The 26,764-nt window shown below is 52.0% G+C and overlaps 10 protein-coding genes across 10 annotated transcripts; 4 read left to right on the plus strand and 6 right to left on the minus strand.

Annotated features, from left to right (window-relative positions):
- Positions 1 to 365: 365 nt before the first annotated feature.
- Positions 366 to 1,927, minus strand: Z519_10862 (uncharacterized protein; the record flags this gene model as incomplete). The annotated part of the gene is made up of 4 exons (XM_016768577.1): positions 366 to 1,533; positions 1,584 to 1,700; positions 1,757 to 1,814; positions 1,864 to 1,927. The coding sequence occupies 4 exons, from the start codon at positions 1,925 to 1,927 to the stop codon at positions 366 to 368; spliced, it is 1,407 nt and encodes a 468-aa protein (XP_016614964.1).
- Positions 1,928 to 3,251: 1,324 nt separating this feature from the next.
- Z519_10863 (uncharacterized protein) lies at positions 3,252 to 4,526 on the plus strand (the record flags this gene model as incomplete). Its single annotated transcript, XM_016768578.1, has 1 exon — positions 3,252 to 4,526. One exon carries the CDS (start codon positions 3,252 to 3,254, stop codon positions 4,524 to 4,526), a length of 1,275 nt encoding a protein of 424 aa, XP_016614965.1.
- Positions 4,527 to 7,036: 2,510 nt separating this feature from the next.
- Z519_10864 (uncharacterized protein) lies at positions 7,037 to 9,030 on the minus strand (the record flags this gene model as incomplete). Its single annotated transcript, XM_016768579.1, has 2 exons — positions 7,037 to 8,658; positions 8,718 to 9,030. 2 exons carry the CDS (start codon positions 9,028 to 9,030, stop codon positions 7,037 to 7,039), a joined length of 1,935 nt encoding a protein of 644 aa, XP_016614966.1.
- Positions 9,031 to 10,074: 1,044 nt separating this feature from the next.
- On the minus strand, positions 10,075 to 10,476 carry Z519_10865 (60S ribosomal protein L43-A; the record flags this gene model as incomplete). The annotated part of the gene is made up of 3 exons (XM_016768580.1): positions 10,075 to 10,138; positions 10,208 to 10,403; positions 10,458 to 10,476. 3 exons carry the CDS (start codon positions 10,474 to 10,476, stop codon positions 10,075 to 10,077), a joined length of 279 nt encoding a protein of 92 aa, XP_016614967.1.
- Positions 10,477 to 11,566: 1,090 nt separating this feature from the next.
- Z519_10866 (uncharacterized protein) lies at positions 11,567 to 12,871 on the plus strand (the record flags this gene model as incomplete). Its single annotated transcript, XM_016768581.1, has 1 exon — positions 11,567 to 12,871. One exon carries the CDS (start codon positions 11,567 to 11,569, stop codon positions 12,869 to 12,871), a length of 1,305 nt encoding a protein of 434 aa, XP_016614968.1.
- Positions 12,872 to 13,522: 651 nt separating this feature from the next.
- On the minus strand, positions 13,523 to 15,009 carry Z519_10867 (uncharacterized protein; the record flags this gene model as incomplete). The annotated part of the gene is made up of 2 exons (XM_016768582.1): positions 13,523 to 14,498; positions 14,558 to 15,009. The coding sequence occupies 2 exons, from the start codon at positions 15,007 to 15,009 to the stop codon at positions 13,523 to 13,525; spliced, it is 1,428 nt and encodes a 475-aa protein (XP_016614969.1).
- A 271-nt stretch (positions 15,010 to 15,280) lies between these two features.
- Positions 15,281 to 17,353, minus strand: Z519_10868 (uncharacterized protein; the record flags this gene model as incomplete). Its single annotated transcript, XM_016768583.1, has 3 exons — positions 15,281 to 16,803; positions 16,854 to 16,949; positions 17,119 to 17,353. The coding sequence occupies 3 exons, from the start codon at positions 17,351 to 17,353 to the stop codon at positions 15,281 to 15,283; spliced, it is 1,854 nt and encodes a 617-aa protein (XP_016614970.1).
- Positions 17,354 to 18,049: 696 nt separating this feature from the next.
- On the plus strand, positions 18,050 to 20,002 carry Z519_10869 (uncharacterized protein; the record flags this gene model as incomplete). Its single annotated transcript, XM_016768584.1, has 1 exon — positions 18,050 to 20,002. One exon carries the CDS (start codon positions 18,050 to 18,052, stop codon positions 20,000 to 20,002), a length of 1,953 nt encoding a protein of 650 aa, XP_016614971.1.
- A 2,019-nt stretch (positions 20,003 to 22,021) lies between these two features.
- Positions 22,022 to 22,843, plus strand: Z519_10870 (uncharacterized protein; the record flags this gene model as incomplete). The annotated part of the gene is made up of 1 exon (XM_016768585.1): positions 22,022 to 22,843. The coding sequence occupies one exon, from the start codon at positions 22,022 to 22,024 to the stop codon at positions 22,841 to 22,843; it is 822 nt and encodes a 273-aa protein (XP_016614972.1).
- A 1,882-nt stretch (positions 22,844 to 24,725) lies between these two features.
- On the minus strand, positions 24,726 to 26,474 carry Z519_10871 (uncharacterized protein; the record flags this gene model as incomplete). The annotated part of the gene is made up of 2 exons (XM_016768586.1): positions 24,726 to 25,424; positions 25,482 to 26,474. The coding sequence occupies 2 exons, from the start codon at positions 26,472 to 26,474 to the stop codon at positions 24,726 to 24,728; spliced, it is 1,692 nt and encodes a 563-aa protein (XP_016614973.1).
- Between the last annotated feature and the right edge of the window lie 290 nt (positions 26,475 to 26,764).

The raw sequence follows: 26,764 nt of genomic DNA on the forward strand, positions 1-26,764 counted from the left end.
TTTCCAATCTGTGATTCCACCAACAACCAAGTGGGGTAAACGGCAAAATAGCATCATTCGAATGTAGGAAAAACCAATCATCTTTGACAGACACCCAAGTATGGGAAGTCTCGCTGTCATGCTCATATGAATTCCAAGGGAAAAAACAGCAATCCCTCGTACGCTGAAATGAACTAGTTTGTTAAAGAATTTCTCAAAATCAAGTTTCACGAAAGTCGCAATAACTTGGATGGTATCGAAGATTCGAGCCGGAAACGTAAGTGGCCTTGAACAGTAGGAGGTGATTTAGTCTGGGGTAGGGGTGAGTAACGTATTTCTCAGTGGAGATTCCTGCGAGGATGGTGCTTTCGAGACGTGCCAAGTCTCTAGGGGAGTGCGTTCACCATCTGGAAATAGGACAGCAGGTAGGGCAAACTCTCTTTAACTACCCAGCCAACGTCCAGGGCTTTCACTGTATGTTGCACAGTGTGTGGCTGGGAGTAGCAGAGGCGGCTCCACGGGCTCAGTTGCTGATCTGGACTTGCTTTCCTGACAGCTATGGGTCTTTTGTCCGATATGGGTTCACCTGGTAGCTGATGGGGTGTTGTGTCGTCCATATGGATTATCGAATGGGCATCGATATCCCTTTGAGATGTTTTGAACTTCCCCAATCCTCGTTTACCGTACGTGTTTATTTGGATACAAACACTGCAACCATGGTCCTGTCGGACGACCACCATCCTGCGAATTGAGCTGTAAATGCGCTCTCCATAGAGCCCAGTGCTCACATTGTCGCTCAAGCAGGTGTTGCCCTGAGAGTCGTTGAAGGGTTCATGCCAGAGAATGGCAAACACGCGCCCCGGTTGGTAGTAGCTCGATGGTCTGACAATGTACCTGGAGTCCAGTCCGGAGGCACTCTCGTTTGGGTCCACGAGCGGGCTTTCTGGTGGGGGTCGTCCTGAAACTGAATGTCGCTGACCCTGGCTAGGAGGTGGCCTGGCGTGGGCACCAGGCTGCGCCGGTTGGGCCCGTGGGGCGTTGGGGTGAGGATTTGGATTGGTAGACTGTATAGGTCTCTTAGCATTTGTGCACGCCTCGTTGAATTCTTCATAAAGCTGTTTTCTCGACGAGGAAGTTTTGTCAAGCAACTGGTTGAAGTAGCTCTTGATAAGGTCATCCAGCCCTTCAGTCGGACCTCTTGTTTGTCGTCGTTCGACAAGTTTTTGTATCAAATGTTGCAGTCGCTTGAGGATCAGATATTGCTGAATGCAACTATCACCGTACATCATCTTGCCGCTATATTGCACGTCGGAGCCGCGGCTGGCATACTGATACGCATGAATGGCTTCCCTCAGAAGATCTTGGGGGTTTGCCCTGAGAATTGAGGGATTCGCACGAATATATGCCGCGACATTTCCGTAATCACCCCGGGGAATATTTGCGAAAGCTCGAAGCGTCAAGTCCAGAGTGCTATTAAACATCAACGCCCCTGATGCGGAAACCCGAGAGTTCTGTTGTTCTTGACCAGGAGCAATTTGATAGCTCTGTGGAGCTCTGTAGTCGGGGTCAGCAATCAAAGGCAAAGAATTCTTCACAGAGCTCACCCCTCTCGAGGAAATATTGGATTGGCCGCAATTGCGGAGTTCTGATGTCGGTCGTCAACGGCGCGTCGCGATTGCATCCGTTGGGGGTCGACCCGTGGCGTAGATCGAGGAGCATCACTACAAGCATGAGACTGAAATCTGAAAGCATCAAATCATATGTGAGCAGAACTTACGGGCGGGCCTCTTCGGCGCCCTGGTTTTTGCCGCTCACTGAACCCTTGGTGGTTTGTGCTTCCTGGCGTTAGCAAACGACTCTGTTGCTGTCGATGCCGGCTCTTACCAGGAGTTCGACCATTACCACGTCTGTCGCCCCGTATGGGTAAGGACTTGGGCTGGTCTGGCATGACGGATCACATTGCCAATCAAACAGACGGCAGAATTGTTTGCAATCAAACGACCTTCAGGCCAGGAACGGGTGCGGGAGAAAAGGGGGGGCTTTACGCCCAAGATATACCGAGTCATCAGGACAGGAGTTATCCTGAGCCCTCTGGGCCAGTCCAGGCCAGTCCAGTAAGGAGCATAATGTGGACGAGTAGTGGCATATCCTGCAGAAACCATAGCTGCATAATGCATTTGGAGAAGTCGAACCGACTGGAGCGAAAAATGCAGTCGGTTAGGCAATGCCTTCGTGGAGGCAGCCTTTTCATTTGGCCGGCTCGATAAGCGTGATGAGCTAGTGCGAGCGTCGAGAGTGTCGAGAAGCCTGAGGCAAGCTGGTGGTAGTGGTGGTAGTGGTGGTAGTAGTGGTGGTAAGTGGTGTTAGTGGTGGTGGTAGTAGTGGTCAAGTGGTGTGTACTGGGTCATGGTATTGGGCCTGTATCAGGAGTTGTAAGGACAAAAGGAATTTGACACCATGTCCTTGTTGTTTCTGTCTCCCCCTTCCCGCCTTTCCCGCCCTTCCTCCCTAGCTCTATGCCTAGCGTGGTGCCCAGGGTAAGGACCTAGGACCACTAACCATAAGCGCAGGGAAGGTGACCTCCAGTGACCTTCGGGTGGTCTTATCTGCGTGATACCCTGGCCATCAACTGCCAGTCCATTGCAGCTTCAACCTACCAAGTAGACGGCAGCAAAGCACCTTCTGCATAACGCCTCCCCCCAGTCCCTTGCCACTAACTAGGTAAATGGACGGCCTGCCTAGAACCAGTCACACCAGCATGGACAGCACAAAGGCTGCCGCTGGGCTGTTATGTTGCCCCCCTTCCGATACAAGTAAGGGCCGGCTCCCACCCCCGATCGACGGCATCGTGCTTCAGCCTCACCTCGTTATTACACCTCGCTCGTCTGCTTGGAAGCTGGGATTCACGAGCATGAATGCATTCTGCACTGAATTTCCTGACGGGTGGGCGGCAGTTGAAGCGGCTTTTTCAATTGTCCAAGCCTGCTCCTAAAACGTCAGCACCCAATTCAATCTAGCCTGTGTCTACGTCGGGTCGGAACGCTGATAATTCGATTTGCAGGGATGAATCTTCCCCCAATCACCCGTCACGGTTATTGGGGCACCTCCGTGAGCACAAATGGTCCTACCCGTCAAAGATCACGGAAGACGAGGCTGGCGGAGAACCCAACCGCCCGGCCTCGAGCTCAAAGACCTCGTTTCGCGTTGTAGCGAGGCAAAGGCAAAAGCAAGAAGACAGAGAAAATGATGACGACCAGCCAGAGGCAGTCACCATGGACGCCGTTCGCGATGATTGCATCGCAACATTGCGAAGATATCGAGACAGCCATGCACATGTTCTGAAGCAGATATTTGAGTTGAACGAGGCAAGGGCCCCGATGTTCCAGCAGACCGAAGATGTTGTCGACGCCTTGCAAGACCTCATGCATCTACTAACCGACTTCACTAAATCCGTGGATTTGCCTGACAGCTTCGCCGCTCAATTTGATGAAGTCCAACGCAAATTCGATCTGTTCCGCAAAGGCCGATTTGCTAGGTTTCGGGCAGACGAGGCTAGACGTGCTCATTTGGAAGACGATGTCGTTCAGTCACTCTTTCACTCTGGCCGGTATCTGGATGGGTTCCTGGAGACAAATGCTACGGGCTTGGCTCCTTTCTCAGAGTCTGACATCGGTCCGGTTTTTGCAACCAAAGAAGACGACCTCGAACAGGAGCCTCCTGAGCGATCTCCGGGAGATGTTCAGTACTTAACAAAGATCGGGGATAGAGACATCATACTTGAACAGCTCTTAGATCTTCGAGGCGAGCAGGCTCAGCTCCTCGAAGAGCAGAATTCAAGAGCTCATTTCGGTCTCAGCTTGGACGAGGATTCGTTGCATTTCCTAGAGTCCTTCGAAGATCAAGAGCAGGCTCTGCTTGACGAACTAGAATATGCCAATCTGGGCCTAGACGCCTTGAAGCGGCTTATGATGGACGATGAAGCTCTAGCAATCTCAAACGAAGCTTCAGCGCGGGAGCCCGATGAGGATGAAGGTGCACTTAGGTATCTTGAGAAAGAGATGCCGTTGAGCCAGCCCACTAACCACCCTACACGGCGAGAGATAAAAACTCTGCTCTATCAAGAAATTCTACGTCGCAAGATCAGATGGGTAGATCACCTCCGCGGCCCTGATAGGACACCCGTGGACCATGGCGACTTGGTGAACGTGTGGCTACTGCACCGGCTACAGTTTCTCCCTCGACTGCTCGACGAGTACACTTCACTCACTGAAAGCCAATTCGAAGAGATTGAAGAGGACGATCTGGAGCATCTTTTTCTGGAAAGGTGGTTCAACGACACGTCTGCCACCGATTTTGCGAAGCATCGTATATTTGCGGACCAACAATCAATGCAAGCAAACCTCACAGAGTCTGGAGATCTTGAGCAGCGAAGCCTTTCAGCCGTGCCTATCCGACCCACGTCTATACCATTGATGAGAATGGGACCTTCCACGACCACGCAGGACATCATTGCGCAAGCGATGCAGGCGCAAGGCATACCGCCTTGACATATGCCTGACAAATAGTTAACCCATCGTTTATCAACTGTTTGCCCTCGGAAGCGGATGTGCACTGGCTTATCAGCCGAGTCTCGACAGAGCATGTTCCTCCTTTCTTTTCCCCGCTACATGCGGTCGAATCAAAGAAGTCATGGGCTACACTTCCCTGGCCTTGATCCAACTTCTTGCTTCGGACCAGGAACTCGGTTTTGATTCCTTATTTATTTGTGTCTTTGTCTTTGTTTCTCTCCCTGTACTATTCGATTGCAGCGTTGAGCCCACGGCGGCTGGATTGAAACAAACGGGTGGCGGTTCGTTGTCGAAGTTCTTGTTCTGGGCTGGGACTGGGATGGAATCCCTCGTGCGCAACTAAGATATCGGAATCAGGCTGGGAACTGACTTATAGGGCATTTGAATTTCGGCAGCGATTTATGACGATCTACATAACGACTCGTGTAACACATGTTAGGGCTCAAGGTCGAAAGCAACCATCCAATTAATGACAGACCACTTTTGCGTCCTTCAGGGTGGGTATCGTAAAGACCAAGCTCTGTGAAACCCCCTTTGAGCATTCCGGCTTTGTGCCTCTTCATCGAGAATCTCTTCACCAAACTACTCGCCGACACCCCGACAGCGAGCCCATATACAGGAACCGAGGTTCTTTCGACTTGTCTCTACCACCACGACATGGCATTTACTTGCGTCCACGATATGAAGCCAAGAAGTCACGGTCACACTTTTTGTCATTGTGATCCCGCTGGGCTACGTCCGCGCCTAAAGATTGCTCATGATGGTGATGTCCTGGCTGTCCACCAACTATCAGACAAGATCTGCCTCTTCAGGCATTCTACCCAGGCCCCAGACACAGCTGCCACCCTGCTGGCCATGACTGGCATGGACGTGGAAAGGCAACACAGAGGCAAATAAGGACGATGCCCCAGCGAGATACCGCCGGGCTTGTCCCGTGGACTTGATCTTACATGTTCCACCTACATTTATTGGAGCTTCTGCCAATCCTCAAGGCCAGGCTCCCGCGTCTTGTTGTTGGACGGGCACACTTGTAAAGCCTCCATTGGTCGGCTAGCACCCAATCACTCCTCCCCGACCAGGCGCCCATGTGTGGCAATTTGCCTTGATGAATGACCTCCCGCCACATCTAATCAAACGGCAGCGCTACAGGTGTTTGTCCAGGGCTCTATCTGTCCATTTTGGCCATGTCGAGAATGAATTGATGAAACCGAAGGGACGAAATGAAGCACCATTCGCCCAAAGGCACCAACCACGTCGTCCAGGCAGATGCTGGAAGAACACGGTATGCATCAATCAAAAGCGCCTGGTTCATACGCCCACAGGGGGTTGAAACTCCTGGCATCCAGAGATGACTAACCATTATGACATGCCACTCCCACAATCAGGCACAAAAGTTCCTCCCATGTCAGTATCTTCCGTCTTTTCTCCTCGTGCACCAAACGATATCTTAGGGACCACGTCCCGAGATCGAATCTTCAGGCCTCGACATGGGGTGCCGCTTTGCGCATGCACATAGCACATCTACCGTGTTTGAGTCACAAATGTTGGTTGAATGGAGCCAAGAACAAGCAAGGCAACAAGCAGCGACGCGCCGCCCCCTGCACAATCATCTCCCTATCCCAATGTTAGACAGGGTGCTGTCTGTAGCTGTCGCGTCCTGTTGTCCTGTCCATGTCAGTCTTCCGCTTCACCTGACAATGGCCGGGCTTTTGAGACGTCTTGAATCCAGTGGGAAGCTTTAGTGGTTGCTGTTGACTGGATTTCCTGCCAGAGAGCAACGCCGATGCTTCGAATCAGGATCTGTGTAATCCATAGTTGTGCTTTAGACGGCTTCATTAGCATAGCATCTGGCTTAGGAAAAGTGAGAAGAGACCGAGAAAAGGGGAAAAGCAGCCAAAAAAAAACTTGAAAACAGTATGTATGCACAGTGGATGATTGGAGGCACATGGAGATGTGAGCAGAAGCTGAACTTCATCCGTCTTCACCTTGGAACCAGTGTCCCAGAAGAGCGGCAAAGATGCTTGCATTCAAGGCCTCGTGCCGACAACCTTTCCTAGTATTGTACATCTCTTTCCCTCCTAAACTCTGGACTGGTCGGTCCATCACGAATTCCCATAGCCGTGCAAACGTCCCGACAGTCATGTGTGCAAAGAGTCACACGTGTTCGCTATCGGATGCGGGTATTTTGTACAGTCTTTCCTCTTTGCTCCCCGCCGCCCCGAATGCTTGAAGTCTTTGAAGTTGTATCCTCTGTCATAATGCATCGACAGGAAACCGCCATCGCCATCGCTCAAGCTTTCTGGGGAAGACAAACCCGCCACGCCCATACCAATGGGCCCATGCAACCCGAATGTCATAATGTTCGCCGGCCTTTCCAAATGCCCGCCTACCGTAGGTCATAACATCGTGAAACTCATCGCTTGACTCGAAATTCAAACTCGCTTTCGTGCAAGACTATAATCATAAATAAACCGACCAAGTATCCCCCCTCAACCTTGAGCTCTGAGCGCGTTCACAGCCTTATTTACTTCGTCGCCGGCAATTTTCTCCCACTTTGCCTTGTCATCCACATCAAGAGCCTCAAAATCACCAATCCTATCATACAGCATTCGGGATATGTCCCGGTTGATCATCGTGTATTCGTCTTTCGTAATGGTTTGATCATTATAGTGTGGTTTGAGGGCGCTTGCAACGAGCTTTTGCACGTCGGCTTTCGCAGTCAACGACATGGTTGCGCGATTGGGGGAAGCCTCCGTTGAGCGGGACTTCGCTGTAGAATCCTGCCCGTTCTCAAGGATGCGCGGTACACGACTTCGAGGTCTTGGCTGTGCCAATGGTGTCGATGTCGAAGGAGCCAGAGGGACTCTTGGCCCATTCAACCGAAGTGCACTTGGCTCTGCCTGTTTCGGTTCTGGCGAGGTAGGTCGTTGGAGGGAATATTCAGTAGATGGAAAGACGGGCTGTATGCTCGAAGACAACCCAGCGGGCGAGCCAGGTCTGAGCGCAGGAGGGGGAGGAGGAGTAGCTGACATTGCCCGAGGTGAAGAATGATTCGAGGGAAGAGGAGACAATGCAGGTGATGAGGGCCGCGGAGAGTTTTGGTCGGCTGGTGGACTCGCTGCAGGGCGGGGAGAAGGACGGTGGAGGTTGATGCTATGCGTGCCGGCACCAGCATCCTCAACTTCTTGCAGAAGGGATTGTAGAAAGCTGGGCGCGGCTGGGTCAAGGTTTGGCTGCCGTCTCGGAATAGGGCTTGCAATACGTGAAGGCCGTCGACGCCGAGTGCTGCTAGTGGTAGGATTATTGCCGTCGGAGACAGTGCGACTCGATGCACTCGGTCGTCGTCGTTTAGTCGCAGACGACGATCCATTTTCAGGCTCTGCTGGGGATGACGTGGGGGACTTCCGCTTTCTTTTGCGCGTTGAGCTGGGTTCATTCGACGAAGCTCGAGCTTGCTCAAAAGCATGCCATGCCAGGAGTTCATCAGCACTCTCGCCTTGTGGAAGTGGTGATGCTCTTGCTCGTCGATGCCTTGGTGTGGACTCACCACCGGGGCTGCTGGGAAGCGCAGGTTCTGTCTCTCTGAAGCGACTGCCAGCTCCATGAAGTTCTGCAACGTGCATTCGGCGCAACCAAGCATCATGGGCCTGCCGATCGGCCTGGTTGCGTTGTCGATGGCGCCTCAGATATCTGGCTGATGATTCGTCATCTTCATAGGGAAAGTCAAGGTCAAGATTGATGCGTGACCAAACAGACTGCCAAACCTGGTTCCAGCTTGACTCTTGACCTCGTTGCCTGCGTTGTTGACCTCGCGTGCGTCTTCGGTTTTGTCGCCCCGATCGAGCAATTGCACGCGGATCAAGCTCTCGTTGTGCTCTACAGTTGTCACAAAACCAATGGCCGTAAGGCACCTCTTGCAGATCGACACAATAAGTATGCCACAATTTCTGACAGCCATCGCAGTACATCAGGACATCTTCATTGTCATCTTCACCGCACGCTTGACAGGGTTGGTCCTCGTCCTCGTCTTCTGGGATTTCGAGGAACATGGAAGGATCTAAGTCAGCGACCTGCGTTCGATCTTCGACCGAGTAGGAAGAAATGACGTCGCCTATATACGCGTTAACATGTTGCGCAACGAGGGCAGCGACTAGACTTTTTCGAACTCACCATTGATTGTACGCATTAGTTCAACGAGATGGAAACTGGCACGACAGATTGGGCAACTGTTGGCTCTTTCCACCCAGGGTGTAAGACATTCATTGTGCAGGTAATGCCCACACGGTCTCAAATGAGCGATTAGATCGGTCGCGCTCTTGTCGGATGATGTTGCGGCACTTGGTTCAGGGCCGGCATCGATTGTCCTCGCGGCGGCGGCGGCATCGACGCTGGGTGGAGACTTGGCAGGGCTGGCAGGGGGAGCTGCAACTTCGCCATCGCCGCTGCTCAAGTCTCCTAAACAGACAATGCAAGTGTCGGACATGCAGAGATGTAGCCGGAGAATTTTCCAATGGACTCGAGCAGCAGCAGGGTCATGGGTACAGGGTGGGTGTTTGGTGGTGGCATTTAAAGTGTCAAGAGAGGAAAGAAGCGAAGGTGCAGGTGGAGCGAGCAGATCCGATTTAAGGGCCTCGCTGAAGAGGGCAGCTTTGGCGGACCAATGAAACTCGGCGGCTTGAGGTCGGCTCGCAGGAGGATGAATGTGACTGGCTTCTGGGACTTTGCGTTCAGCAGGCACAGCTTTGGTGGGTTTTCTCAGCAAGGTCCTCGGTTGAACGCCCGTCAAAACGGGGTAAGCTCCGAGACTCGAGATGATTTGCAATGGCAGATGACGCCTGTTCGTGACTAAACCCTAAGAAAGGACATTAAAGGATCAGGCAACAAAGAGGACTGCGTTCACACCTTGGCTTTCCGTCGTGTCCTGGAAGAAACTCGTCGGCGGACGAGCGGGGTCACATACTTGGAGAAATTGTGTCAGTGTAGGTAAGAAGTAGCAACTTTCCTCCAAGTGGCGGTGAATTTGAAGCCGGGATATGGAGGGGCCAAGGTGTGAGACTTGGCGGCCACCCATAATATCTTTTCCATTCAGGCTTCGGTAATCACCCGACACCCATTGCGGAGAAATGTGTTGCGTCTGGACTGGGAGAACGTTCGCGGCTCGTATGGCATCAGTCATAGACGTGAGGCTTCGAGCAAAGCCGCCTTTGCAGACTCAAGGTCGGATCAAGATCCGCCGCTCGAAGCCAGGGAATCAAAAAACAGCAGAACAAAAAGGTTAGAGTGGTAAAGAGGAGATCGACAACAAAATGAGACCATTGGTCTCTTTGGATTCGTTCATTTCGATTGTAGGTCTAACGATTCGGGCTGGGTCATGGCAGGCAGCGTTTGCTTTCATCGATGCGGATGCTGCACATTCTGCTCGATCGAGACCGATTTTTCAGGCTTCGCCTGAGATGCTACTTGAGAATTTGTGGAAAAATTCCGTGTCTGTGGGATTGAGAACTCCGAGCCCCTGCTAAACATTGCTTTACACCTCCGCAATTTCCCTCAGTCGTCGAATGGTCGATCTGGTGGCAGCCGCAGCAGGAGTCCTGCAAAGGGGGGGGAGTGGTTAGAAGATTCCGACCCGTAGTTCAAGATGGCCCTCCGCTTGGACTTACGAAACGGTCCATGCACCTCCTGCCACTGTCTTCTTGCAACCCTTGCAGTTCCAAATTCCGACTGCCTGTCTCTTGACGGTGTTTTTGCCGCAGAAAGTGCAGATGTATCGGGCGTGTTGGGTGATTTCCATCTTCTTGACTTGTTTGCGGAGCGATGCGCCATAGCGAGTGCCGTATTTACCGGTCACGCCGACCTCTGCAGGTGGTCAGCCATGTCTCTATGAGGTTGAGGGAGTCACGGGAAACTCACTCTTCGTGCGCTTCGTCATGTTGGCTGTTGTAGACGAAGGGTTGGTGGGAGAAGGTGATCTGGAGATGTCGTTGCTGGTTCGCAATTTGGACAATTGCAAAAGTTCGACTGCGGATTTCACAGTGCGGCCTAGCGGCTTGGCGTGAGCAAGGATATTTTCACGTGATTTATACCCACTCAGTCAGCGCCCCCTCGAGAACTCCACTCCAAATATCAATGCAGCCATAAGGGGATCAGGCCCTTAATATCTGGAACGTGTTCATGCCACACATCATTCCACTTTCAAACGAATGGCGAGGGTTTATTGATGTGCCTGACGAGGACTCCGTATTACGGGGATTTTCCAATTACTTTTTTTTCAGTTGTGAACTTGGTTGTGTATGGCGTGAAGCGAGTTTACTTTTCGAATTTGAGCATGTGCATTGGTCCCGGACATTCTGGCGCCTGACAAGTCTATTAGGTGGTGCCAAAAATATCGCTCTTTGGAGGGCACTACCGAGTACTCCGTATCGCCTTCCCGCCTGGAGTAAGAGGCTCCCAGCAGCAGGTGCAAAGGCCCCCTCTATGAGGAGTAAGAGGTATGCCTAAGCGGCCCTACGATCTCTGTTTTCTCCGCCTAGCCCTGCCCCTTAAACCTGTCAACACGCCCTGCACGCCTTCAGCCACGTTCAATCCCACTAGTGCTCGGCTGGGCGGCCAATGGCGCCCACCACTAACACCTGCAAGTCTCAGGGCCCAGAAGCTGGCTCTCTTGCGCTCTCTGACGACCTGTTCGTTTTTGTCTTCATCCGCATGTTGGTTCAGCTCATTCGCGTCTTTAGCCTCTTGGACTCGTGGGTCCCGCGTTCTGCTCAACGTCAAACACCCCCCCGAAAAAGACGACACCTTGGCCTTCATTTCTACACCGTATCCATCCAGTGAGACCTCAATTGCTGACCGTTTCTGGCCCTGCCGATATTCTGTTTTATTTCCATTCCGCTTCTTGTTGTCTCTTTTTCCCTACGTTCTTTAGAGTACCGAGTATCCTGCCCTTCATCCCCTTCTCCTGACGACTACGTGCCTGTCTCTACCTCCTTCATTTCACTTCGGACAGCTCACCTTGCCTCGCAATGGCTGCCAGCCGTCAATACGACATTATCCTTCTGGGAGCCACTGGCTACACGGGGAAGCTGACCGCTGAATACATCACGACCAATCTCCCAACCAACCTCAAATGGGCTGTTGCTGGACGCAATCAATCCAAACTTCAATCCCTGGTCGGTGAGCTGAAGTCCCTGAACTCGACGCGCAGCACTCCCGATATTATCACTGTCGCCAGTCTGTCCACCCCTGAATTGACCCCTGTGGTCAAGAAGACCAGAGTTCTCTTGAACGCCGTGGGCCCTTACCATCTCTACTCGACTCCCGTGGTCGAAACATGTGCTCAACAGGGAACTCACTATCTCGACGTGACCGGCGAGACCCCATGGGTCCGCGATGTCATTGTCAAGTACGAAGACACCGCCAAGAAGTCTGGAGCCATCATGATTCCCGAGGTAGGCGTCGAGTCCGCCCCGTCCGACCTCGTCGCCTACATAGCCACTCGTTTGATCCGCAAAGTCTGGGATTGCGGCGTCATGGACATGGTCGCCTCAGTGCACGAGTTGAAGTCCTCTGGTCCCAGCGGCGGCACCTTGGCCACGGGGTTGGGACTGGCCGACTACTATCCAGCAAAAGTGATGAAGCAATGCTTCACTGACCCCTTTGTGCTGTCTCCTTCCCACCTGCGGCCATTCACCAAGGACACGATCTACCCACGCAACCCCGAACCAAACACATACCACCGCACAGGTCTCCAGAAACTCACCGGCGTCTGGAAATATCCACGCCTGGGCCATTTGACGACTTCCGTCACCGCAAAGCCTAATGAGGCTATTGTCCACCGCTCTGCTGGATTGACGCCTTACTTCTACGGCTTCAACTTCACGTACGAGGAGTACATGGCCGTGGCGAGTCCCTTGGTCGGCGTCTTGATTCACATTGCCGTCACCATTTTGGCCATGTTGCTCGCGTTCCCCCCGACACGAGCCATCCTAAAACTGTTCACCACCTACAAACCTGGCTCTGGTCCGACCAAGGAATCCACCAAGGGCGATGTTCTGGAACTCCGCGCCGTGGCCGTAGCCGAACAGCTCGCCAAGAACCCACGCAAAGCCTTGGCGCATTTCCGGTACGAGGGCGGAATGTATGCTCTGACCGCCTTGCTGATGAGCGAGGCCGCCATGGTCATTTTGGCGAAGGAAGAAGAGATCAAAAAGAACCACGGCGCTGGTTTCTTGACCCCGAGTTGCCTAGGAGATGATTACCTGGAGAGGCTGGAGAAGGCGGGCGTTAAGATCGGAGTGCAGCAGATTGGGGATGTGGGCAGCAAGTAAGAATCGCCAGGGACAGCAACGACACGGAGATTGTTGACTGAGGCGCGATCGAGGTCCTAAGGAGGCATTAGAAGAGAGACCTACTGGTATGCGCGGGTAAATTGGTGGGGTTGGATGCAAAAGGAGTCAAGTGGATGACGATGATGGTATTCTTTTTTTGGGATCCGGCTGCTGGCTTGGGGATGGATATATGTTGACATGTAAGTTTAGAACATCCTCGTTCAATACAAGACGTTGCACAAAATCAAGAAAGAAGGAAACTATCATACTCCCTCCAGTGGGGCATCCCAGTCCCAGTTCATTGTGCTCCAGGCTCAAGGATGATCCTCAGCCTTGTGACTCCCTGCTCCTTTCAAACGGAATCTCAATCATTATAGGTGACGCATAGTGCTAAACAACCGCCTGATTTGGAATCCGCAACATCTTATATGCATGTACGCCCTATGCTGATAATGATGGATGTGCTATATGCCCACGTAGAAGAGTATGACGCACCCACTCTAGGGATCGTCGTTGGAGAATGTCCAAAAATCCGGCCCAACCCATCATCCGCTTAACCTTCATGGCCTTGACTTGCGACCCTTCTCTTCTTTCACTTCCCATTATGGGCATCCTCCAAATTTTCCCAGTCTTCCTGCTTTGGCCCACTCGTCAGATGTAACTAACCTTAACCCCCATCCCAACGGTTCCCCGCAACTTCCCCCATGCCCTCCTCGCTACTTCTCGTGTCTTCTCCCTAATCTGCTTCTGAGAAAATGCTACTACAAATGCCAGCACAAAAAGCAAAAAACGCAGCATTGCCGTGGGATTCTTTTGTAGCGTTGTGGCGAGATTACGAACCAGATTTGAGAGGGCAAGGAAGAGTTGACGGGCTTGAGCTGCTAATACGTTCTGTGAGGAGGAAGATTTGGAAGAATTCTTTCGTGTAGCTGGACGACGGGGAGTTTGTGCGGGAGGCGAGAAGTGGGTGCGGCCGTGTATTGAAGAACTCGAGGGGCCAGGTGGCGGAGGAGATTGTGGTGTCGTAACAGGTTGAGGAGGGAGATTCGAAGACGAGACGGTTGAAATTGTGCTCTGTTTTGCAGCAGCATGCGCGCCGCCGTTCGGATGTGCCCGTTCAATCCCATAGTCAACCTCGCTACTTGTCCGTTGGTGTTTGGACGCGCCAGTTTGGGATGGAGAAGTTATTTCGGTTGTGGTGCCAGTGGGGCCAGTTCCTTCTTCCTGCGATGGCTGTTCCTCGGTGTCCTCGAAGACGTCCTCCTCGGCAACAAGGCTAGATTCCTTTTCCGTAACGTCTTGGAGTTCTTGTAGAGTCTGCATAAACGCTTCCCGTCTCTCCTCGTCCAAAATATCACTGTTTGAAATAAAACTCTTCGCATAATCCCACTCACTGTTTCTGGGCAAAACATGCAGCGTAAAGAGTTCGAGGACTTTGATGCGCGAGGTGAGGTCTTTGGGGGTGTTGGCACCATTCAATCCCGTCGATGGTTGGTGGCCATTGCTCAAGGCATGGTCGAGGTGACTCGAGAGGTCGAGCTCAGGATGTGAAGAGGACGAGAAATAGGCTTCTAGACGGGATTGATTGAGTTTCTGGTCTGGGGCCTGTCCAAGGAGAAGATTTGATCTTTGCTAGTGTTAGCATTGTGGTAGGCGACGTGGAGCAGAGACACGGGGCTGCTTTACAAATTGTAGACAACTTCAGCATCAACTGAGCCCTCTCTGCCCTGGTATCCATCCTTGATAACCTGTTCCCACACCTCACCATTCTGCACGCGCCTAACAAGCTCTCTGTATTCTTTTGACCCGAACAACTGTTTCCCCTCTTCATACCCAAGATCGACAATGGAGTTCAAGAGCGTGACGTACAAGCTCCAGATCTTGATGCGCTGACTGGTGGTCGCGGTCGCAATGGGTGCCAGAGCCGGGCTATCTTCTGGTCTTTTCTGGCTTGGAGGTGTGATCACAGGCTGCAGGACTTCGTATGCCTCCAGCAGTCGACGGGTGAGGAAAAGTTGCGAGGCATGCTTGTAGATTTTGGAGATCTCGGATGACGTCCGCTTGCTCGACTGGTTGAGGGAGGAGATTGACGAGGAGAGGTCGCGGGAGCTTGACTGAGAGTCCGTGCCAATCGACATGTTAATCACTCTCAGGTCGTATGGCGAAGAAGACCTCAAGGATGCACAAAGAGAACACGATTAGCATTCACTTGAAAAATGAGAAGGTCAAGTCGGCGGTCGGCGTTGAGGAGAAATAATGAACGCAGCAAAGTTTCGTCACGGCTTCGAGTTACAAGCAAGGGAGTCCAGTCGCTTGAACCTCGGCAACGAACTCGATGTCAATTTCCATCTCCCGCAAAGAAGACGCACTACAGGCTTGCAGCAATTCCAAAGCAATCATTGATAGAATTCAATGCTTCGTAAGATCCAAAATACCCTCCTGGGTGGCATTCACCTGCAACTTGTTGCTGATCAGCTGCCAAAACTCCGCATTCTCTTCCCATCTCGGTAGCAGTCGGCCTGCCTTTACCAAGTCCGCTATCCTCTGCTGTTCACCGATCTTCGGTTCCTCTTCTGAGGTTTCTGCAGGACTATCTTCCAGCATGTCGAAGATGTTGGCTTTTTTGGATATTGCCCTCAGTTTCCCGATCTCGTTCTTGGATTCTGGAGGTGGCTTTGATTTCTCCTTCGTTGCAATAACTCTCGCGCCAACCCTTTTTTCATCTCTTTCTATGTATGATAGCTGGCGTGCGGCAGATGTTTTTGAACCTTGTTCAACCGCGCTCGGTGCTCCTGTCAGAACAGATCTACCCATCGTTACTGGGGCTTTGATCATGTCGACGAAACTGTGTGTCAGGCCTTGCTTCTGGCCTCCTTCTCCCGCCTGGACCTCGGGTGTTGTTTGAGCCACATCTTGTAATGTACTGCTCGTCTTCTCTTCTGTTATGCTATCGGAATTCTCAACCAATGATTTGGAATCTTGCTGTTCTCTTCTCAATTTGGTGGGCAGCTTCAACCCGATCTTGGCTGTTACAAAGCTGTCAAAACCAGCCTCGTGGTAGTTTGCGACATGAACGTATCGGTCGAAATCGAGCGGTAAATATATATCGGGTAGTGCCACCGAAGCCAGGTCGCTTTCGACAGCTCTCAGAGATGTGTCGGCCCATCGCTTGTTGCCCAGACCCGCGACGTATTTGGTGTCGATGATGACGGGAAACAACTCGCGCAGCCTTGCACTAAAGTCTTCTACTTTCTCGGGAAGGTCCCCAATGAAACATCGATACAGATTCATAACATCTGTCAAGCAGTTGTGGCCGACCAGCGCTCGTGACTGGCTTTGCAATGTCGTCTGGAGCTGGTTGAGAAAAGCCTGCACGTCCTTTGGTTGATCTTCTGGTGGAAACCCAGCAACCACGTAGTGGTGTGGAAGTTTAGAGATATCACCTCCGGCAATGGCCTCCAATATCCAGCGGAACCCGATAGCGTTCGCAACCTCCATCTCACGCTTTTTTTCACGTTCTTTTTTCTCATTAGCTTGCTGTTTGCTAGTAGGATTGGTGACTTGGACAAAATGACCCATTCCCTGCGTCTTGAGGGTTGGATATTCGTTTCTAACGATTTGATGGGTCAACCGGACCTGGTAGCGATTCAATTCAGAAGGTATCGGCTCTTTGGCGTCTTCTGTGGGGATGTTGAGATAGGATTCCTGCTTGCCCTTGGGCAAAGCTTGCCACTCGTCAATGGATTGCTTGATATGTTCCACCAGAGACGAGTCTTCTTCCTTGAGGTTCATGTCAGGAATATTCGATCTCATTTGTTCGTCTTCAACCAGCTTCTTGCGCACTTGATCCTCCTCTTGTCGAGAAAGGTAGTGGATACCCTGTTGAATGGGTTTATCAACGTTGAAGCCATGGCGTATCAAGAAAGAAATTGCTAGCGCGGTCAGCCATTGGAAAAGACTAGCAAGCAGATTAAGACCGTACCACCACTGTTATATGACCACACCCGAACGAAGACTGATTCTTTTGTTGCGGGCAATGGGCTGAGATGGAAATTATAAGGCCGAGCCTCATATCGTCCTGGTACGGTCAGTTCAAGACATTGCACTTTCACCCCGTTTTATGGCAAAGAGTATGTCAAAAGAGCAATATCTGTGAGCTGCAAATCATGCCCAACTTCTGTCTTGCAGATCCGTGCTTGTAGACCGAAAGCCAGATGTGTCAACATCAGATCATAGACAAAGCGTACCTTCCTCAATATCCTCGGTGACAACAGTGATCCCGACTTGTAAGATCTGATAGATCTGTGCCGCCGATCTCAGATCTTGGTAATATTCATGTAAATCAAGCTTGCCCGAACCGGCGCCAGCCCTCCTCGCCGCAACACCTGAGAACTCTAGGTCAAAGGCGATGAAACGACTATGGGCGACATGTTGGATTATTTTGATGAGTTCTTGCGAAAAGTTACCACTGTTGATATCCATGGCGCACGGAAAGGTTCCTGATGGCGGATCAAGCGGCGAGAAAGGAGGCCCGGCCAGCTTGAACGGCAGACACAAAATTTTGCCGTAGAGATCAGGCAAGCGGCGGGAGAAGGTGGACATTCGACGGAGAACCAAAGAGTGCGAGGGACGATGTTGCTTGTTTGCTGCAAGAGTGAAAGGAGAGAGAATGCCCTTTAGGTCTTGTAAACTTGCAGGAGTTATAGAAAGGCAAACACCAACCGATTGACGAAATAGAGAGTGACAGTGGTGGCAGCTCTCAGCACCATCATCCAGCGCACAGTGCACTGTCACACAACATCATACTCTGTTCTTGACTCACAACTGCCTGCCTCTCAGACTTACCTCGTATCTCGAACAGATCGACGGCGACACTGTCAGGAGAGTCTCGTGCTCCTCTTCTCGGCAGGGAGCGTGCCGCGTCAACATCATTTTCTGGCTGAGCGAAGGGGAAAAGATTGTGTGGGGGAAAATTCGGCTACATTTTCCACTCTTCACTGCGGTCAATTGACAAGCTGCCCCACGACAAGTCCATTTGCTCGATAACTACAGACAGACACGACTCACCCCCGTTCGAACGACGTATTGTCCTTCTCCTTGACCAGCCATTCCCTGTCTTGATTGCCGCGAGAGATGCGACTTGTAAGTTGGTCGGATTAATCTTGTTTCACCGGCGGCATGTCTGCCTCACTTCCCTCCACCCTGTCCTCACTCCTGCAAAAGTCGACTCTCGAAGACCACGAGCAGATCCTCTCGGAATGTAACAAAGCGTTGAAGTCAAACGGCTCTGACTTCGGGACCCAACATGTCAAAGTCGTCGCCCTCCTCAAACTCGATCGGTACGAGGACGCCGTGAAATTCATCGAAGAAACTGCCGGGCTGAAGAACAAGGTCGAGCTGGAATATGCCTATGCTTTGTACAAGAATGGCCGTCTAAAAGAGGCCGCGGAGTTGGCTGCTACGGTAAAGGGAAGAGGGGCACAACATGTCGAGGCACAAGCCCGATACCGTCTTGAAGACTCGGCCATTTCTTCGGAATTGTACAATCGCCTACGGAGTCAAAAGGTCGATTCGGAGCAATACGATCTACGCGTGAATCAGGGCGCCATCGACGCTCAGGCGCAATGGCTTGGTCTTGCTGATGCCCAATCAGTACGACGAGTTGGAAGAGAAGATCTTGAAGCTTTCGAAACTGCGTATAACGCCGCTTGTGGAAGTATTGGGAGAGGGGAATATGGTCAAGCCGAAGTTCTACTGAAGCGAGCAAAGGAACTGTGCAAGCACTCGGACGATCTTACCGACGAGCAAAAAGCGGACGAGCTCCTCCCCATCTCGGTTCAGCAGTTGTTTGTGCTATTATGTTTGGGGAAAATGGAAGAAGCAGAGAACCTCGCTGGTGAAATCAACGCAGCGGACGCCTCCGACCTCTCCACCCGTAAAATTGGTCACAACAATGTACTATTGGCCTCGTCAGTGTTCAACCCCTTCCTCGCCCACAAGGCTTTTCACGAAACTCCCAAGATTCCACCGAATGATAGACTCTTCTCGTACCAGAGCATCCCCCTAGAGTCCAACAGAATTACCATCGACCTGCAGACTTTCAAATTCGACGGCATTGTCTCATCCACGTCCAAAACCATCAAAGAAAGCACTTCTCCTTCAATATCGCCCGATGTGCTGCTAGCATCCTACTTCAATGCAGCCGCTCATGCCAAAGCCAAAACAGGCAAACCCGCCATCAGAAAGATATTGCCGCTACTAGCGAAACGGCCAAATGACATTGGGTTGATAATCACCTTAGTCCAATTGTATGTGATGAGTGGAGACACCACCTCCGCGGTGGAACTGGTTGAGACGTTTTTCAAAAGACTGGAGAAGTCTGCCGCCGAGGGCGAGCAAGACATCAGATTCAACCCCACGCTTGTGAGCCTCATGATCAGTTTGTACAAGGTACGGGGTCAGAAAGATCATGTCAAGCAGGAACTTGCCAAGGTTGCAGCGTATTGGCGAACCAAATCAAGTGCACCAATAAGCTTGCTCACCGCCGCAGGGGTGTCATTGTTGGAGTCGCAGAGAGAAGAAGATGCGAAACTCGCATCCGATATCTTCACCAAGCTCCGGGAACGGCAGCCGAACGACAAGGCCACAATTGCCGGCTACGTGGCGTCACATGCCCAGGATGACGAGGCTGTGGTTGGGGCAGATGCCGATAAGCTGACTGGCACGGCTGAGCTCATACGCAATATCGACATCGACCTGTTAGAGAATACGGGCATTCCACAGTCGTCGAATGCTCTCACAATAGCACAACTGGGCCGGACAAGAAAACGAGGTGCTCCGGAGGGTGGCAACCTCAAACCCAAACGAATTCGGAAGTCGAGATTGCCCAAGGACTATGATGAAAGCAAGAAGCCGGATCCTGAGCGGTGGCTGCCTATGAGAGACAGAAGCTATTATCGCCCTCCCAAGGGTAAGAAGAAAGGCAAGCGCGGAGGTGGTAGTGATGATCGCACCCAGGGTGGTGTAGTGGATGAATCCTTGAATGTTGACGCGAAAGCCGGTGCCGCTGCGGTGGTTACAGCCTCCGCGGGAGGAGCGAACAAGAAGAAGAAGGGGAAAGGGAAGAGATGAAGGCGTACGGAGCCCTGGCCCCCGCCATGTGCAGACACGTAGCTGTTCCCACGCAGTGCGCAAAGATACATTTTCTCGCGTTCCAACCCCACGAGCGTGTTGATTGAATTTAGAGACTGAGAAATAGCCCGATTCCGCCACTCTTGATATCGGTGACGATCGAGGTCTGGTGGGTGAGGTTCAATGCGCTTCGGCACGGTTCTCGGCTCGAAGGCTCTAGCGATGGAGGGGGCAACCCTACCCAGTACTTGGTGGGCACATTCAGCTGGACAGGAATCTGAGACATATCGAGACCGGTTACAGCAAATGGAACACGAGCAATAAGGCTTTCTTAGGCTGCCCAGGTCAGGGAAGAAGGAAAAGAGGCTCACATTGGCTATATTAGAGCGACGGAGTTACAAATGTAAATCATGCGAGGGTGGTGCTGGGTGGTGGGTGGCGGGCGGCGGGCGGCGGGCGACGAGATGGTGGAGGGAAAAAAGAAGCCTCACTAACAAACCTCTGTGGGTGTGGACTCAAGTGAGTGATGAGTGGGTGGTGAGAGAGACTGCGCTGCGCTGCCCTCAGATCCTAATCGTCATCTCTCATCCACCACCATCATCAACCTTCACCCATAATCCATCCATTCCATCATTCTCATTGTCATTCCCATCCTCACCATTTCCATCCTCCTCGTCCCCGTCCTTGTCCTCGTCCTTATTCTCACCTCTTCCACAACCGCAGCATCGTTCACATCCGAGTCATTGTCAGTTTGCTACCGTAGCCGATACCCAGACAGGAAATCGCCGCCCTGGAAGCTGAAGCCATCGTTTCCTTCTCGAAGCTCCCGAGTCCCAGCTTGTCCGCTAGCCCATCGCTTCAAACGGGCCTCCCCGTCAGCTGCCGTGTCACCAAGACCAACCAAGGCTAAAGAGCATTAGGCCCCATTTTGTGGCACACATTTTCGTGTGGGATGACGACTAGATCCAGGGCCAATGCATGCCGCGTGTGTTATCAAAACCCCCTGGCGGTGTTGGTGCCTCGGGGGTGCCCCCAATTGCTGATGCTGACTGACCAGCCGACACATTCAGAAGCAGGTCGGTCCCGGTCATGAGGACACACTGTCACTCAGTCTGTCACCATCGTGGGTGCCCTCGACGGAGTCACCTTCCCTCCTCCACAATCAGTGATCGATCTTCCGCTTTCGGCTTCGATGCACCTTGTTGGACGGGCGGTGTGTGGTTCCCGGAAACCTTGTTGCGTCCATGGGTTCCCAACTCCCCGGTTCCCTTAATATTGGAACACTGTGATACTGCGGCTGATTGGCCGGCCAGGATGATTCCGGTCGGGGCGTGGCGACGTATCGGCACACGGCTAACCTCCATCTAACGTGCAAGCAAGGTATTTTCTTCAGCTCGTGGCCTCCCCTGAGGCAAACCCCCTTCTGCAGGTCCACTGAACCGTCAAATCCGTAAGGGCCGCATGATTCGTCCAACGGTTGCTGAGCCTAACACACGAGTCCCGGTCGCCAGCAATATTGGCAGTTTGGCCACATCCATCCAACGTCCCTACCTCTGTTCTCTCCTTCACCAGTGACAACCTTGCAATGACCTTTCAGAGACAGGTGCTCGCATCCTGATGCCACTGGATCTCTACCAATTGCCTTCCTATTCCGTTGCTCAACTTTAAAACACGACATGTTTCTCCTCCATTTTTGAAAATGCCTGGGTCAGGTGTCAGTGTCTTATCTCGCCGTCAACTCTCCTTCCGGCTTGACGCGGTCCATGGCTCTCGGTAAAATCGACCTTCCTACACAGATATACCACCTTTTGCTTGAGATTGTCACCGTTTGTCTGCCTGCGAACAAGTTTCTGCCGTGCGACCGCTGAGCTGGCGACTCGTCTACGGACAGCTGACGACAGACCACGTTCGGTTGACTTGTCATCTTGGTCAGAACAACCCTTGAACGAACATATTCAGTCGAAACCTCCAATCCTTACACCCAACAGGTGGTGCTCGGATCCGAATTTGTCCTCCACAATGGAGCTCGCCTGTGAGGACTTTGTTGCCGTCAACGTCCCTCCCAATTTCCAACAACCCGAAGACCTGCATGAGTACTTCTCACTGCGAGCACCGCCAAACACAAGCATCTGGCGGAAACCGTCAGCGTCCGATGACACGAGTGCACCAATGATTCTAAAACGATTACGTCAATCCTTCATTCTGGCGGAAGTAACTGTGTCCGCCGACTTTGCCAGAGAATTTGACCAAGCTGGCATCGTCATTTTCGCTGGCTCGCTTCCTGATCCTTCAACTCGATCACCGGTTATGGCGCGTCGAGTCTCGCGTTACCAAAGACCCGGGAATGAAGCTTTGGCAACGGGGAAATGGGCCAAAGCTGGCCTGGAATTAATAGAAGGGGAGCTCCATGCTGCCTCCGTGGTGGCGATTTCCCCTTGCGGCGCGGATTGGGCTTCTTCAGCACGCTTACCTTCACCACCGACGCCATTTGGCTCCTACTCACTCACTTCGCACTCCCTCCGCATTAAACTCGAGCGTGTCGAGGAGTCCCTCTGGATTTGGTACAAACTACCGGATCATATTGCTCCCTTCGAACAGCCACATCATTGTTACCCTGGCCTTGATCCTCGATACCAACGAGAACGCAATCCGGAAGACGTTGCATCCGGGTGGAGGAAGATGCGCGAGATCATGGGCTTCTTTGGCGGTGGGTTGGAACATCAGAAGGGCACGGTCTGGGTTGGGTGTTATGCGAGCAGACCGATGGAGTTCGAACCCCGGCATAGCTGGGAGACAGTCGATGGTTTGGTTGCGGAGTTTGAGGATTTGGATATCTTATGATCCGCTGCCCTGTATTTCCGACCCGGTTAAATGGACAAACGGACGAAATTGAGATTGCGGCTTTGCACACGAGTGCAACCAATCCTATCACCAGGAGGTTATGAACCGGCCTAAAGCTGCAAAGCCAACTTTTCGGATCTTGGCGTTGCAACGGTTCAGGTCTGATTGGTGCATTTTCGACAGGAGATGAGATGAGGGTACACGAGACAGAATCACCATGATTGCATGAGCAGCAGACAGGTGCGCTAATTACGGAAGACAAGGACGGAGGAACACGATTTGTGAGTTTCCTTGACCCCGGGTCAACCGACGATAACCGAACGACTTAAGGGCCAGGAATAGCAGAGGAGTGGGCTGGGTATGGGACAGGAGACATTTCACAATGCCAACGCTGAGACTTCGGTGATTGCACTGGGAGTTTCTGATATGCTGCAGAGGTCAGGAGATGGATGACGAGGCGGAAGGGTATGATTTCGGGAGATTGAAGTATGCTGTCGAACGACACGCATATTATCTGATGGTGATTATTGCAGATCTAGTTCTCTGTTTTCTTGCACATTCGGCACGGCAGCGGTAAAGGCTGAACGGACTGGGCAACCAGAAAAAGGCCATCTTTGTCTAAAGAGGCCCAGTATAAGGGATGGGGGAGATGCAGATAGACGGGTGGGCTGGAAGATGAGATGCCAGATCCACCTGGCCAGAAGCAACAGCATGGCCGGATCTAGACGGTGTGCGCGTGTGGTACGAGTGTATGTATTCTACGCATCGTAATATACATCAGATCTCTAAGACCAGATATGACTCCCCTATATATCCAGCCCATTCTCTGGGAAGCAAAAGGCTCGCAATTGTGGCTTGCACAGCGACACGAGACTTTCACGACTGAAGGTAGAAGACGGTATTTGAGGAGCAGGAAGACAGGGGGGGTAAAGTCAAAAAGTCACATCCATCCGTCTTTCTATCCCACTCGAGGCCCAACGGTCTTGCCATCTACGGCACGAGAAAAGGATTCGGAACCCTGCAAAGTGCCTGCGTGGCGATCAGAATCCGGGTTGGAGGTCGTGGTGGCAGAAACCCAGTCTATGCGTTTTATGTAGCCAGAATCAGAAGGCTGTGTTGCACAACAGGGAGAAAAGGGTCTCCATGCGAAGCGCAAAGGGGGGAGGGGCGGACAGAGATAGATTGGAACAGGCGAGGATGGGACAAAACGACCCGAACTCGGTTGGATTGTTGGCCTGGTGAGCCTCCGCGACAGGTGGTTTGTTGCTCATGAACAAACAACCGTGAATGACCCTCTGCCGTCTGTTCTCGTACAACATTTCCATCACAGGTTGCCCATTTCTGAAAGGATCAGAACATCAGCGACACTCTTATATCCGTCCTTGCATAGAGGCTTGTCGTGATGATGTATGATCCTTGCTCAAGAAACGATGCACATCGTGTGCATTTCATGTTCCGTGAGCCTGTCGAGGAATAACCGCGCTTGTCCTCCTTCAAGCGCTGGGCAGAGAAATGCAACCCGACCTGACTTTATTGTTCTACACAATCTCGCCTAACTGAAGCAGATATAGCTATCCAGCATCAAAGTGCCTAGCGGAATCTGACTCCCGTCCGCCTCTTAGCTGATGGGCTTTGATGCACATCCTTTGTCATTGGAGGCTTGGGTTAGATAGTGCGCTCGCATATTTCAGAACATCGATGCTTTCGTCCACTGAAGAGATTCGTTTGTATATCTGAAGACTCCAGCTTCTGACCGGCGCGGAGGAGTCAGATGTGCACTGATAGAACTGGCGGCGACCGGTGGGTTTGGGAGGTTGCGTGGGAAATGTCACGTTGATAAGGCCGGTCACAGAACCCGTCTGGAATGCCACTGCCCAATAGCTCAATAAGACTCGACAACACGGCGCCCATTGCCTGCGGGCACGTCGCCTTGATGGATCTCAACCTCCACACCACGTTCTTTTGCCCATGGAATGATGTCCCTGGCCACGTTAGGACAGTGAAGAAGTGTAACTTTGCGTAGTCGACCAGTCTCTCTGATCAGATCCGACACAAATACCCCAATGGCTCCAGCTTGTTCGAAACATAGTTCTTCCAGAGCCGAACAGTTCTTGATATATGCAAAGGCGGCCGGGCTGATAAAGTTGGCATTGACAATGCGAAGGTATTTTAGACTCTGAAACCAAGGCATGCTCATCATGTTGACCACCTGGTGAGCGATATCCTCATTGACGGTCACCGAACATTTTGACAACTTCCCCGGTGACGTCTTCTGGACAGAGGACAAGACGAATAAGGGGAAGTAGTTACAGTTAAGGACTCGAAGTTCCTGGAGCTCGTTCAATGCAGGACAAAATGCATGATCCATATGTTGGGCCAGGAAAATGCACGAGACGAGACTCAATTGCCTAAGCGATGTGGGTAGGCTAACTCTGAGCAAACGAGATTCAAGAATATCAAGACTCCGGAGTTTCGTCATATGACTCAGGTCTAGAGTACCACTCGATGTAGACGTACTTTCGTAGGTGATGCCCTTACAGGACAGAACCTTCAGCTGGGGGAACTGGAGAGATAAACGGTCCTAATAAACAGTCAGCTTCCACTGCTCACAGTCACATTGTGAAGGTTCATCACACACAAAAGCCAAAGAAGTGCAGTTAGTAGAATGGAGCTCCAATTCTCGGAGACTGCTGCTGTTCAGAGACGCTTCCGCAGCGAACCGCCCACGCACATTTTGGAATTTGGCAATCTCTAGAGATCTGCAACTTTGTAGAACAGTGCGGATCCATCCAATAGGGGTCGGTGCGTTGCTGCATTCAACAATAATAACCCTCAGGTCATATTGGGTCATGGGCAACAAACAGGGGTAGAACTTTGCATCTCGCCATTCGAAATACTGGAGCGCTGGAAATTTCTCCCAATGTGACAGAGTCTGGGCAAGGTATTCCGCCGTGGGGCCTGGTAGTCGGGACACTTTGACTGTTTTGAGAGTTTGACACCTTTTAAGGGCAGTGATAAGCGACTTCGGGGTGATTTGCTTTGTGGGGTTAGGAAAGGCCAGGGTGTCGACCAACGGGTGCGAGCTGCTAACGATTTTGTTCCATGACTTGGAGACACGGAGCAAACGTATATTGGACCGGTAGTCGAGAAATGAAAGAATGAGTTCGATGACCTCAAGCGGCAGGACAACAAGGGGATCTTTGGCTTGGGAGAGCACGATTTCGGTCCTCATCTGATCTGCTGTTTCCTTCATTTCTTTGACGAGCAACCCATGGTTCGCATCTGAATCAGGGACTTTCTTCAAGCCATATTCAAGATATCTCATTGCAGCGATTTTGTTGTTCTTGCGGCGTTCGATGACCCCAGCTCGGATATAGCCTCTGGCGTCTGTAGGGTCAAGTCGGATCATAGCTTTTGCGTCTTTCAGAGCCTGATCCAGACGATCTAAGCGTAGATATACCGCGACACGGTGTTCGAGAATTTGGATGAGAGGTATACTCTTGTCGGTGTCGAAGACCCTGAGAGCACCATTTACAGCAGTCAGGGCGACAGTATAGTCACGTCTCCGGGCAGCCTCGAGACAATCCTCAAGCAGGGGTTTAACCCGTTTGGGGGAATGACCCAAAGCCATCTGAGCAGAGGGGACACTCGACATGCACTCTATGGAGCGGGCGAGGAGATGCTTTACCAGTAAGATAGGACTATTCCGTTAAGACGGTTGAGGTGCGAGGATCGACGCGTCAAGATCGCGATCAGGTGGTTGAGTGGTCAGGGTTGTGGCAAGCACGTGATCCTCGGATAAACCATGGGACATCATGGGACCGGCTGCGTCCATGTTTACCACTAGCCTCATTTGGCCTCACTTTTGGCATCATCCGACCAACTTGCGACCCCTCAAGTTCAGAACTCTCCAAGGAGCAC

Source organism: Cladophialophora bantiana (assembly GCF_000835475.1).
Source record: "Cladophialophora bantiana CBS 173.52 unplaced genomic scaffold supercont1.20, whole genome shotgun sequence".
NCBI classification, from domain to species: Eukaryota; Fungi; Ascomycota; class Eurotiomycetes; order Chaetothyriales; family Herpotrichiellaceae; genus Cladophialophora; species Cladophialophora bantiana.